At 43.4% G+C, this 14375-nt stretch overlaps 1 protein-coding gene across 1 annotated transcript in view; it reads right to left on the bottom strand.

The window, feature by feature from the left end:
* Positions 1-12660, bottom strand: part of PI15 (peptidase inhibitor 15) — a 33269-nt gene extending 20609 nt beyond the window's left edge. The window contains exons 1-2 of the mRNA XM_014951895.1: positions 12474-12660; positions 11564-11907 (exon numbers count right to left, since the gene is read on the bottom strand). Of these exons, the coding sequence (XP_014807381.1) occupies positions 11564-11836 (273 nt within the window). The 5' untranslated portion in view covers positions 11837-11907; positions 12474-12660. The remainder of the gene's footprint in view (positions 1-11563; positions 11908-12473) is intronic.
* Between the last annotated feature and the right edge of the window lie 1715 nt (positions 12661-14375).

Below are 14375 nucleotides of genomic sequence, written 5' to 3'. Positions count from 1 at the left end.
TCTGTGCAGCTGCACTCCACAGCTGCTAGTGCAGGTCCCAGAGGGGATTAGCAGATGCAGGCGGCTGCCCTCCAACCTGCAGGTCTTGTCCTCCTGGGTCATTTTGCCACCTGCCACTTGCCTATGTGGTGGCCCTGTCCCAGAGACCCCACAGCACCCTGCAAGGCACACGGGAGACCCTTCCACACCTTCTCCCCTTCTCTTTTCTATAGTCAAACCTGTAGCATTTTCAGGTGCAGAGACTTTCTCCAGGACCCCCCACCACGTCCACTACCCCAAACCTGGCCCAAGGCTTAACAAAACAAGCCACCAGCCCTTCTGCCTGCATGCCTTTTCAGCAGAGTGACTGAAAGAGCCTCCTCTCCTTGCCCTCACTTTTTTTCAATACATACTGTGTGATGAAAACATATGAGCTCATTGGAATTTATAGACAGATTTGGCAAACTGTATATATTTACTTGGGCTCTGAGATCATTTGGACTCTAGGCTGTCTCTCTCTCTCTCTAAGAATATGAATAGTTTTTGCTTTCAACTGCCACCTGTTAGAAATTTTACTGTGCATACTGTAATCGGTGCCTACCACATGTGCAAGCCCTTTCCTAAATGCATTAGGTACTAATTAGAAAGTTTACACAGAAAATTGCCCAAGTCTACCCTCCAGAGAAAAAAAAAATCTTGGTGGGAATTACAGTTCTGCACTTCATTCTTTTGCAAATAAATAGAGGGTTAATATGTCAAGCTGCCTGTCCAATACTCCATTGCAACTCAAAGAAAAAATGTGCGATGTTTTATAGTCAAGTTACTCTCGTATAACCAAACCTCCAAACCTCTGATTCATACTTCTGGAGGGCTTAGTATTAGAAGGCCTCTCTTACAGTAATCAGGGCAACACCAGACAGATGTCCAAGAAACCTCATTGCCAGAAATTCTTTTCTTATGAAAATTCAAATCTATATTTTATACATATATACATATATAGTTTATATTCCCGGGCGTCTATCTGGTCCAATTTCAAACTCTTATCATGTGTACCTAAAGGGGGTGTACAGGAGAGACGGGGCAGGACTCTTGATGAGGGAGTGGAGTGACAGGACGAGGGGTAACAGATTTAAACTGAAAGAGAGAAGATTTAGATTTTAGGAAGAAATTCTTTCCTGTGCAGGGGGTGAGACCCTGCCCCTGGCCCAGGTTGCCCCGAGAAGCTGTGGCTGCCCCATCCCTGGAGGGGTTCAAGGCCAGGCTGGATGGGGCTTGGAGCACCCTGGTCTGGTGGGAGGTGTCCCTGCCCAGGGCAGAGGGGCTGGAACTTGATGATCTTTAAGGTCCCTTCCAACCCAAACCGTTCTATGATTCTATGATTTGAAGTTTGACCATTGTTAATGGTCAATTTTTTCTTCTGAAGGTTGTCCACATTTCTTTTCATATTTGGCACCTGGCTTTTAAACAATAAGAAACAAAGCAAATTGATAGGCTGTCAGATTTAATAACAATAAGCTTCCCTGATATGTTATTATTTGTTTAGTTTTTAGAAATATTAAATATCAGAGCTACATATCTTAAAATACTCAATGCTTCCCTAACCTACTGCAAGGCATATTTTAATTGGCAAGAGTTTAATCTCAGAAGTGGTAACAAAAAGCACCAAACTCTGTCTAGCTCCATGTCACCCTGACAATTGGTCATAAGTCTGGAGAGGAAGGTGTCTGACCTCTATCATTTTAAATATGAGCAGAGCAAACTGCCTTTTCTGGAAACCACAAAATGTGAATGAAAAATGTATTTCTTTTCTGGTGTTTTTTTTCTCTTCTATATGGAAAAAAAATCCACATTTTTTACTATTTTTGTTGCTAACCACGAAGTTTTCATTAAATCAAAAAATGTACTTAATTTCTTTAAAAGTTTTCAAAGAAAATACTTATCAGCTCTAACTGAAAGATATGGCAGCATGACACAAAAGAAAACACAGAGCAGCTTCTTCTTCCTGTGGGATAAAGAATAAGAACAATAGTTCTTTATTCTCAGAAGAAGAAAGCTCAGTTTAAGATTCTTTCTCTTGATAGAGTTTAACAGATATCACAGTGCAGATAGAGATGAAAACCCAGCACCTTCTCAGTTGAGTTCAAATACACCTCAAACCTCATCCCACGCACCTGCTGGTATATTCATACATGGAGATGCCTGGGCAGAAGACATTATTCTCTGTACAAAAAGCAAACAAGTGGTTATCCTGAGGTTTCCATCTTTTGCTGTTTTTAGGATACACATTTCCGCAGACCTGGATTCATTATTCTTTTCCGTTTTTTTTTTTTTTCAGGTACAGAAAGAAGGTAAAAATGTTGAGAGGTTTAAGGTTACTATCATCTCCATTCATGTATGAAGCGAAATCCTGTGTACTTTGGATGCAGATTCTTCTGAAAAATGCCCTGTCTCTGTTTTTAGCCAAGAAGTTCAAGAGGTGCTACATTTAATAATAAAGGAATGTCTAATTCTGAGGACTCTGGGCAGGCGGCTTTTCTATCTGAGACTTTACTAGCTTGTTTTTTGTTTGCTTAAACTCCTAGAAGGCTTTCTAATAATACTAAATATAAATAATGTAAATGTTCTCTTCTAAAACACCATCAAGATGGACGTTTTAAAATTGTCATGCATGAGACATTGCAAAGGAGGTCTAATACCAAAGTAAGTTTAACACAGTCATTCTTTATCACAATATTTATCAACAATAGCATTTTGGGGGAAGTTCTTCAGATTTTTCAAGGAGCGCTTTCCAGGAAAAAAGTCCTCTGTCTTTCAGTCGGAACAGAACTGGTGGCTTTTACACTTCTTATAGCTAAGTATCCACTTTGATTTGACCATAGGTGAACACCATTTTAGCTACTGGGAGTGAATGGGAGTTCCTCGCCTTCTATAGGTGAAACTCTGCTGGAAAAAATGGGCAGTATCCTGCATCTCACTGATGGCCAACAAGTAGAACAGTTTTGCATTATTGACAGTGGTGCAGTAGGAAAAAGAATCATAGAATTATAAAATGGTTTGGGTTGGAAGGGTCCCTAAAGGTCATCCAGTTCCAGCCCCCTGCCCTGGGCAGGGACACCTCCCACCAGACCAGGTTGCTCCAAGCCCCATCCAGCCTGGCCTTGAACCCCTCCAGGGATGGGGCAGCCACAGCTTCCCTGGGCAGCCTGGGCCAGGCTCTCACCACCCTCACAGCAAAACAGGGGCCAGTGTCTCACCACCCTCACAGCAAAACAGTTGAGTGGATAAACTCACCTGTGAGGCAAAAGAGAGTTGTGTCACTCTATTGTGCCAAAATTAGCAGAAGATAAGCTCCATCTACACTCCCTTTCTTTCAGCTTGTTGCCAGTCGTGATGTTTTACCTCCACTGCAGGAAAAGGTATCCTGTAAAATCCCTGCTTCCGTGATGTTTTACCTCCACTGCAGGAAAAGGCTGAGTATCCTGTAAAATCCCTGCTTTCTCTCAAAGCTATCATGCAGAGAGACACCCCTAACTTCAATCCTGTAAACCAGTTGGTTCTTTCTGTTTTCTTCTCCTATCATGCAGAGAGACACCCCTAACTTCAACCCTGTAAACCCCGTTGGTTCTTTCTGTTTTCTTCTTATTTTCTGAGCGGATTGATATTCCAGAATTCACTAGCCCATGTTCTCCAGACACTGCTGGTGCTGGGTTTTGGCAGCAGGCTGGAGGGACACACTGAGTTGGCTGAACAGAAACACAAGTTGTGGGAGGGAGAAACTGGAGCCAGTGAACACATTTCAACATCACATCCCTTCTTATCTGTTCTCACCTCACCTGTGAATTCCCAGCACAGAGCAAGATAAAAGCCATGCCAAACTGGGATGGGTAGACTACACTGAGGAAGCTCTGAACCCTTTGATATCTCTCCTCCCAGAAGGCTGGGGTCTTTGATACTGAGGTTCATGGTGATATACATGATCTTAAGGGTCCCTTCCAACCTAGACAATTCTATGATTCTATGATTTACTTTATGTTCTGTCATGATAAAAAGCAGATTAAGAACTTTGTACCCTTGAGCTCCATCTGATTACTTTACTTCAAACTTCAACACGTATATAGGATTTATGGGAATGGGGCTGTTTGATGGAAAAAGTCACTTCTAGAGTAAATTCTCCATTGTATTATGGCACTTGTGTCTTTACACGTGCACAGTTAAAATGATGGGCCCAATCTGCTTTGACATTTTGACGTTCACTTATTTAACAAAAAAGCTGTAAATGGAGCTCAACTGTTATTTGCTGCAATATGCAGAAGTATTGTAAGAAATTAAGGGAACATACCCACACATGCTTCTTAATTAATGCCAAGAAAACTACCAGTAAACATGTAAAAGGTAATGTCTGAAATAAAAACAGAGATAAATTCTACTGGGCAGTTAAAAAGTGCGTATAAACATTAATTATCTGACTTGGGAGGGAAATATTTAGGTTAGACATTTGGAAATCATTTCTATTCCTAAGGTAAAATTTTTGCCAAGAGATGTGACTGAGGCAGCATCACTATATGTGTTCAGAAGTAGACAAGATGAAAACCATATGTATTTAATGCAGAAGGAAGTCCTGCAACAGGGCAGGGACAAACTATATGAATTAAGAGATCCCATCCAACTCATTAGACATAAATCTTGAAGGAACTAGCCCTGCAATCCTTACTCACAGACATGGATGATTTCAGTGGGACCATGTAGATGAGCCAGGGCAAACAACTCAAGAACAAAATGTCCTCTAAGATTTAGAATGGTTTGTAAGCAACCACACTGACAACAGCAAAAAAATAGTAAACAAGTTGAGGAGCTTATTTATCAGAAATGCTTTTGAATTGAATAGAAACCTAAATTAACTTATTTTTTCCACATCCATATAAAAGGCTTTAGGTATTAAACAGGACTTTGGAAAACTTGGAGTAGGTTTCTTTTTCATTTTATCTTACCCATCACCTGCTGCAGATCCACAGAGCATTTTTAAGATCACCTTGACAGAAAGAAAATTTTATCAAGACTTTCAAATTTAAGAGTGAAATAATAATGCAGTTATTTACATTTGTGATCACTAAGTGGGCTATTTTCTTGTTTCTCTCACCTGACTTTGTAAGTTATCTAAGGATCTTTGCGGACAGGAAGCAAATTCTCCAAATTCATCACCTCAGCAAAGAGGGTCACTCCTGGGCCACAGATTTCCCCCATGACTCACATGGACTCCCTCACAGGACTACAGGAGCTTCTTTTGGAACACAATTACTTTTATTTTAGAACAACAGTTCATTTTCTTTCTCCATTTTATCACAGTCTTTCATGTGGATTCACTTGAAATGAATAGGCTCAAAATCTCCATTCCCTTCCAGCTCCTCTGCCACCAGCTCATCAGAAACTTTATGTTGCCATGAAATAACTCCGGGGTATCCAAACTAACTAATTTCAGACAAGTCTGGGAATCTTTTACTATTTTTGAGTCCTACAAAGTGAAATGTTCAATGTGCAGCAGATTTTCCCAACTATACAAGTCTGCTTGTGGAATCGCTGAACAAAAAGGAATAGAAACTACATCAGAACATACCTAAGCAGGCTCAATTTTATCTAGAGCATTTTTCTGCTCTTAAAATCTTCATACAGCATTCCACAAACATTCAGCATCATGTTTTTAAGTGTGCAATCCTGCTCCACTGACTATACTTCAGACATGCCACTGTCAGTCTATTAATGACTATGTAAATCAGCACTGGACTCAGGACTTGTAGAATCATAGAATCACAGAATGGTTAGAGTTGGAAGGGACCTTAAAGATCATCCAGTCCCAACCCCCTGCCATGGGCAGGGACACCTCCCACCAGACCAGGTTGCTCCAAGCCCCATCCAGCCTGGCCTTGAACCCCTCCAGGGATGGGGCAGCCACAGCTTCTCTGGGCAACCTGGGCCAGGCTCTCACCACCCTCACAGCAAGAGAATGTCTTTCTCAGATCTAATCTAAATCTCACTTTTTTCAGTTTAAAACCCTTCCCCCTTATCCTATGGTTCCCGTCCCTGATCCAGAGTCCCTCCCCATCTCTCCTGGAGCCCCTTGAGGGACTGGAAGTGGCTCGAAGGTCTCCCTGGAGCCTTCTCTTCTTCAGCCTGAACAACCCCAACTCTCTCAGCCTGTCCTCACAGCAGAGGGGCTCCAGCCCTCAAATCATCTTTGTGGCCTCCTCTGGCCCCGTTCCAACAGGTCCATGTCCTTCCTGTACTGAAGACTCCAGAGCTGAACACAGTTGTCCAGAGCTGGATGCAGAGCCATCCTTGCAGAGGCAGCAGTGAACTACTCGCAGCTTGTCTTTGGTGATAGCTCTTTAACAAGTTACTCAGATCACCTTAGAGTACTCTTAACTAAAACAACTTTTTCCCACTTTGCCTATGGGAGTACCACAGAGGACAGTGTTCCTTTCTCATTAGGACCCAGCTCTATCAGAGTTATCACTTCTGCTCAGTGCATGTGAAACAGTGAAGAGCGTGCCTGTGTGTAAGCACCTGCTCCACCAGGTTTTGCTACAACAAAGGCCATACGGACTTTCATGAAAATGGCCTCCAGCGGGGATGATTGTAGGGAAGGTGAAAATAACATTTGATTCTCATAGGAACAGGTATTTCATTAATGAATATTTTGGGAGCCTAAAGATAGTACCTACACATACTAAATAACGTGCTTTATGAGACTCAGATTTCAGCTGGCAACACATTGCAAATCATCATTGGCCTACCAAACAGCTGAGATGTTTCAAAAAGGCAACACAGGCCTCTAAAGAACAGAATTAGCATTCAGAGAAAGCGATTTGTTTGTTCACAGGCTTCCCCTGGATTTTCAGATTTACATACCTCTCACACTAGAGAGGTGCAGGCAATTCTGCATCTCACTTCTTCTGAGTCAGGAATTTTATGGAACCTTTCCGCTTTCTCCAGGAAAAGTATACAAAGCCAAGCGGATTATTTTCAAACTTTGCCAGGCCAAAAGTATGGTCTCATCTTTCTTTCTGCAGGCACAGCATCAGATTTTAGAGCACGAGCAAAGGCTGAAGAATGGCAGTCTTAGAATGAAGAAGAATGAAGAATATCAGAAGAAGAACAAATTTAAAAAAAAAGGAGGTTGTTACTTCAGCATTCTAGGCCTGAAAGTCATTTCTCTTTCACTTTCCTTCACATACGCCCTGACTCTAGACTTGTACTTGCAGAAAAAATTCCCACTGAAGACGTGAGGAATACCAGAACCAGAACCAAAAAAGAGAACTAATTTAAAGCCTGACTCATAGGATGTTAATATCCAAGAGAAGATTACTCAAAGTCTGATGGGGAAAAGGCACGCTTGTTTCTTTTGCTGGGTATTGGTAATGGAACAGTGCCTCCCATCCTCACTTTTGACTCTCCACTCAACATGTGAGAAGTAGACTGCAATCAGGGGAAGGAACAGATGTGTCAAGGACAAAAGCCCAAAAAAGGTTGAGTCTGAAGAACTAGAGTCACAAGAACCAACCCATACAGCTGAACCCTGAGTTCTTACCAGTGGAGAATCAAAAAGCAAATGGAACTGCACAGAAGTGAGAATGTGATACAGCAGCTCATGAGAAGAAGAGTTCCTAACTGTTGTGGACAGGACACTAACAGAAATAGGAAAAAAAAGTACAAAACACAATTTAATATGACTGTGGGCAGACAAAAGATGACAAAACATCTTTTTCTTGTGCTTCCAAACTGCTTAGTCCTTCTCTACTTCAGCACAGTTACAAGAGATTTCCACAATTTGCTGCATCTGTAAGTAATTCCAGCTCTCTACCATGTGACATCCGCTTTAGCCATTCTTAGGGGAAAAGGGAAAGGCCATTTTCATCACTACCAACTGCACTTTTCCATACACTGAACCTATACAGAGACCAAAGAATAGACCAATTCCAATGGGCACTACTGATACAGAGGTCCCCAGTCTCGGTAAGGTTTACAGCACCATGTCATCTTCAAGACCTCCCTACCAAAACCTTTCTGCAGTAAAAAGTTAAATAAATGCTGCCATGGCCAGAAAGCATATGGCAGAACAAGCCATGGGGATGTTGCTCACTGGGCTCCTTTTTTTTGCTCTGTAAAGTTACGTAGGACACACACAGACTGACTGAAATCTGAAAGAGACTTGGTGGCAAAGGTGTTGGATGCCCCTTGGGGATCCAAGTTCACGCTGCACTTTGGATCATTACCAACGTAGCTTGAGGTGCTGCTCTGAATTCTGCAGCTTGAAGTCACAAAGTACTTTGAGAATGGGAAACCAAATGTGAAACAAAACCTCAGACCTTGCCCTTGAGACTACTGATGGGAACACAGGCACATCTTCTCATAGAATGGTTTGGGTTGGAAGGGACCTTAAAGATCATCTCGTATCAGCCTCCTGCCCTGGGCAGGGACACCTCCCACCAGACCAGGTTGCTCCAAGCCCCATCCAGCCTGGCCTTGAACCCCTCCAGGGACGGGGCAGCTACAGCTTCTCTGGGCAACCTGGGCCAGTGTCTCACCACCTGCACAGGAAAGAATTTCTTCCTGAGATCTCATCTCAATCTCCCCTCTTTCAGTTTAAAACTGTTACTCCACTCAACATGTGAGAAGTAGACTGCAATCAGGGGAAGGAACAGATGTGTCAAGGACAAAAGCCCAAAAAAGGTTGAGTCTGAAGAACTAGAGTCACAAGAACCAACCCATACAGCTGAACCCTGAGTTCTTACCAGTGGAGAATCAAAAAGCAAATGGAACTGCACAGAAGTGAGAATGTGATACAGCAGCTCATGAGAAGAAGAGTTCCTAACTGTTGTGGACAGGACACTAACAGAAATAGGAAAAAAAAGTACAAAACACAATTTAATATGACTGTGGGCAGACAAAAGATGACAAAACATCTTTTTCTTGTGCTTCCAAACTGCTTAGTCCTTCTCTACTTCAGCACAGTTACAAGAGATTTCCACAATTTGCTGCATCTGTAAGTAATTCCAGCTCTCTACCATGTGACATCCGCTTTAGCCATTCTTAGGGGAAAAGGGAAAGGCCATTTTCATCACTACCAACTGCACTTTTCCATACACTGAACCTATACAGAGACCAAAGAATAGACCAATTCCAATGGGCACTACTGATACAGAGGTCCCCAGTCTCGGTAAGGTTTACAGCACCATGTCATCTTCAAGACCTCCCTACCAAAACCTTTCTGCAGTAAAAAGTTAAATAAATGCTGCCATGGCCAGAAAGCAGATGGCAGAACAAGCCATGGGGATGTTGCTCACTGGGCTCCTTTTTTTTGCTCTGTAAAGTTACGTAGGACACACACAGACTGACTGAAATCTGAAAGAGACTTGGTGGCAAAGGTGTTGGATGCCCCTTGGGGATCCAAGTTCACGCTGCACTTTGGATCATTACCAACGTAGCTTGAGGTGCTGCTCTGAATTCTGCAGCTTGAAGTCACAAAGTACTTTGAGAATGGGAAACCAAATGTGAAACAAAACCTCAGACCTTGCCCTTGAGACTACTGATGGGAACACAGGTACATCTTATCACAGAATCATAGAATGGTTGGGGTTGAAAGGGACCCACCAGACCAGGTTGCTCCAAGCCCCATCCAGCCTGGCCTTGAACCCCTCCAGGGACGGGGCAGCTACAGCTTCTCTGGGCAACCTGGGCCAGGCTCTCACCACCTGCACAGGAAAGAATTTCTTCCTGAGATCTCATCTCAATCTCCCCTCTTTCAGTTTAAAACTGTTACCCCTCGTCCTGTCACTCCACTCCCTCATCAAAAGTCCCTCCCCACCTCTCTTGGAACCCCTTTAGGGATTGGGAGGCTGAATGGTACTCATGACTGGTCAGTACTGGTAAAAGCAATAGTGAGAAGAGCAAGGAAAAGAATAGCATGTAAACTGTAAAGCTCAGAGCTTCAGTCTTAATTTTTTATCAAGCCTTGCACAACACCATCACAGATCAAAGCTGCAGCAGACCACCCAACCTATATAGGTAAAATCTTGGCACATTATGCATATGATTTAATCAAGGAACCTTGCTTTCTCTCTTGAAGGTGGTTTTTTTTTTATGGAACAGGCTAACAACACTGCACTTAGGAATCACTTGGGAATCTGACAGGGTGCTGGCTTCACTTAAGCAAACTGCAGGAGCACATTTCTAAAACACACAAGCCAAGGAAGGGCATGGTAGGCTGCCATTCCCTCAGACATTACAACAAAGTTTATTTATGCAGAATCAAAGGAGACGTCAGTGGAGAGCACAGCAATGAAAACGATGACTGAGCTTGACTTCTGACCTCTCTGTTTTTTCTGTCTCTGACCTTTCCACTTAACCAAACTTCAAACTGCTTATAGTATGACAACAGGTCTTCACCCTGCAATGTTTTGAGTGCGTTCAGCATTTCGGGGTGCTGCTGGGATGTACTTATACGATCAAATCCAGATTTAGGTAACATCTGCGATAGAAAGATGTCCAAACTGTTAGTCATTAGCTGCTAAAAAGGAGGAGTTGTTATTACTGTTATCCCCTTTTTATGTCCAGCTGCCGGTGTCCTGTTTCCCAAACCTGTTAACCATCTGTTGTCATATGAGGAACTCTGTGACTTTAAGCAGATATTATGGTGCTGACACAACTTGTCTGTGCTTTCAAAACAGTGGGAATGCCTTAATTAGTAGGTTAAAAAAAAAAGATTTTGCCTGCCCAACCTATGTTTAAAATTAGAGCTCCACAGCGTGCACACATTCAGAGTTGGAACACAGAAGAGCAAACACGCTGCTTTGGGCAGTAGTGCCAAGTATGAAATCACAGCGAATGAATAACCTTATCATACCTGCAGGAACAGACAATTCACACAATGAGTATTTGCCAATAAAAGGGAAAGGTACCTGCCATAAATATAACACTGTGAGCACACAGAAATCCTACATACTGAAGAAACATTTAAAAGCAGCGTTGTATTTGATGGAAAAATAGAAGTATTAAGTGCACGCCAACATTATGCAGTAAGTAAAACACAGTGCATCAGATGAATGACTTCGCAAACACAGTTTTACCACATTGTCCCTGAAAGTATTACATGTGAAAGAAATCAGAAATGGTCACTGGCTCCCTTTTTGCATACATCAGGGCGATGGCTTTCAGTGTACTCCACAAAAGCAATGGGACTATTAACGATTAGCACTTTAAACACATGGGATCACATGTTGTGACCACATACTGTTCCTCAGGCCAGCAAGCACTTAGCTCATAACTTCATTTACTTGGGTGCCAGAAGCTTTATTGGGGCTACTCACAGAAATGAAAATTTCAACAGGGAAAGTAAAAGGTTCAGAGCCCAGTATTTAACTTTTGCTTGCTTAAGTTAATGCAACTTTAAAAAAAAAAATAAGGAAAGAACATTTTAGTAAGCAATAATAGTTAAAAATCATTTGCCAACTGAACTCTCACAATTTGTTTAAGAAAATGAAATCACTGACGTAGGGTTTGTTTCCCTCTGAAATAAACAAAGTTCACTTACCATATATTCCATGTTGGAAGCAGGTGGGAAGACTTTGCCTCTGACTTGATTATGATAATCAAGAATAGCAATCATGTCATTCTGTGAAATGTAGCGCTTCCGCCTGGCTTTGGGAATTTTTGCAGAGTCCAGATGAGCTGCCAAAGCTGTCTCAATGTCAGTGAAATTATTGTCTGACAGGAGTAGGTCAGTGGAGTTGGGTAACACTAATGCACTTGTTTCACAGAGAATGGAAAATAGGAAAGCACAGCTGATTGCAGTGATTACTGTCATTTTGGGGGCCAAAAGGAGAAAGATGGGCCACAGAGGTGCTCTGCTTTAAGTCAGGACAGTAGAGAACAGATCTGTAGGAGAGAAGATGTCAAAGATGTGATTCTGTACATCCGGGTAGCAAGGCAAAGTGAGGTTGTAGGCTGTGACCAGAAACATGATTTCTGTCTCTCAGCCCAATCATAAGAACAATCCAGCCAGAACATGTTACTGAGCAATTTTCCATAACCATATTATCATTCAGTGATATGTTCTTACTACAAACACACCAAATCAAATACCATTATCCCATGAATTACATGATGAGAGCTAGTAAGATTCCTGAAATAGTGACAGCGCTATCACACCAGTCAGTCCATAAAACCACACTATAAATCTTAAATGGGAGGCTGCAAGAAACCTCGGGGAATGCTTTCCACTGAAAATGAAAAATACATCCCAGGCTATGCCTATCCTATATGCATGGATTGTTCTGACACAATGTGGCACAGATAAACTAGTAAGTAGGCAAAAGAAAACATATAAAAAAGCATGAGAGCAGGACATCTCAGAAACAGCATTCAAATCTTAACTTCAGCAAAATGTGATGAACATTGATAAAACTGCATGCAAAGCAAACTTATTGAGCTGAATGGCTTACCTCTGGATAATACCAAGAAAAGAAAAAAAAAAAGAAGAATACAGTCTATTGTTCTCCCAGTATATATAGCACTCTCCTATATGATGATGTGAACCTTTGTGAAGGAGTGTCTCTTATTACAAACCCCCAAAGAACAAAACTCTGCTGCTTTTGAAGCTTCTGGCCCCAGGAGCTGCTCACAGCTTTTATATCTTGCAGTCTGTATGAGCCAGAGCAGGCAGTTTCTCTGAAGGTCTCTGCTCAGCCAAAAGGAGAGGGGAGGAGCTGCGCAGAGCACTCAGGCAGCGATTGGAGCATCCCGGGGTGTAGGTGGTTTGGATCTTCAGTCACACCCCCAGTTTCTATAGTACAAAGAGGCAACATGCAAGACTCTTTTCTTTTTTCTTTTTTTTTTTCTTCTGGTACTTCCTACCTTTTTTTTTTTTTTTCCCTCCATGTTTGGTTTTGGTTTTTTTTTTTTCTTTCCCTCTCATTTCACGAGCACCGTGCTGACTTGGCAACCGTTATTGCACGCAGCTCTTGGGGCACCCACAGGAGCCACGTGAGGAGACTTTCCAAACCCCTGTCACCCCAGGTCACAGGAGAAGGAACCTATGCCATGCCATCCCCCCTGTCTTGTCCCCGGTGTGTCCCCCCCAGGACCGTGGCTGGCAGCAGGAGGGCAGGCAGGAGACAGCCACCGCTCCATTCACCACCGGCCACAGGGGATGCTCGGGGGGTACCACTCCTCCCCGCTCCCCCTCCACCCTCCTCCCTCCCCATCACCCTCAGAGGCACAGGCAGAACCCAAGGCAGGTCGTGGGCAACCCACAGGAGTTACCTGAAAGTCCACTCGTGAGAAAATTAGGGGAGCAGCCGGACTGAAAGCTCCCGCCGGTGCCTGGGAGACATCTGTTTCTCATTATCCAGCATATAGCTGGGATTATTTAAGGCACAGAATGGTCCAGCCACTCACGCAGCAGAGCTGAGGGCATAACGCTGAGGCCACGGCCAAAGCCAGCAGAGAGAAGCAGCCCCAGCCAGCAATTGTGTACTGGGGACAAGGGGATGGGGAGCAACACAATGTCAGGCCGGTCCCCCACCAGGGCTGAGCGACCTGGGGCAACCCGTAAAAATGAGATGCTTTAAAAACTGTAATTGCGATATTTTGCAACGTCATAAAAGGGAGGGGAGGCGGGGGGGGAGAATTGATATTACACCCAAACTTATGGAGGGCTCAGAAGTTCCAGTAGCTCCATCAGAGAAGCAATATGGGAATTAAGGAAGCGAGGTCCGGTAGTGAGAGCACGGGGCTGGCAGCCAACGCTCACGCTCTCCTCTTGGCTCTGCCGCTGGCTCCCTGTGTGGCCTCACCCCAGCCATTTAATCTCTGCCTGCAATCTCTACAATGGCATAATAGTCTCTCGCAGACATGTTGTAAGGCTCAAATGACTCGGTAATGTGCTTTGTGTTGAAAGGTGTTAAGGGAGTACACAGTATCATCACCAGTTGTATTACCCTACGTACACCCCAGCCCGGCCAACACTGCTGCTGGCAGTGCAGCTGCAGGTATTCCTTTACGTGATCCTACATGAAACTTTCACAGAATCACAGAATCTTCTAGGTTGGAAGGGACCTTAAAAATCATCTTGTCCAACCGTCAACCCAACTGACAAAAATAGACACCCACACAACAAACAAGACGTATCACCATCACTAAACCAGACCTCCCAGCACTACATCAACCCGTCTTTTGAACACCTCCAGGGATGGGGCCTCAACCCCCTCCCTGGGCAGCCCATTCCAATGTCTGAGAACCCTTTCAGTGAAAAAATTTTTCCTAATATCCAGCCTGAACCTCCCCTGGCGTAACTTGAGGCCATTTCCTCTTGTCCTGTCGCCTGTGACTTGAGAAAAGAGACC

This window comes from Calidris pugnax, unplaced genomic scaffold (assembly GCF_001431845.1).
Source record: "Calidris pugnax isolate Ruff unplaced genomic scaffold, ASM143184v1 scaffold61, whole genome shotgun sequence".
NCBI lineage: Eukaryota > Metazoa > Chordata > Aves > Charadriiformes > Scolopacidae > Calidris > Calidris pugnax.
Note: the sequence above shows the minus strand (reverse complement) of the source record. Positions and strands in the feature narration are given on the sequence as shown.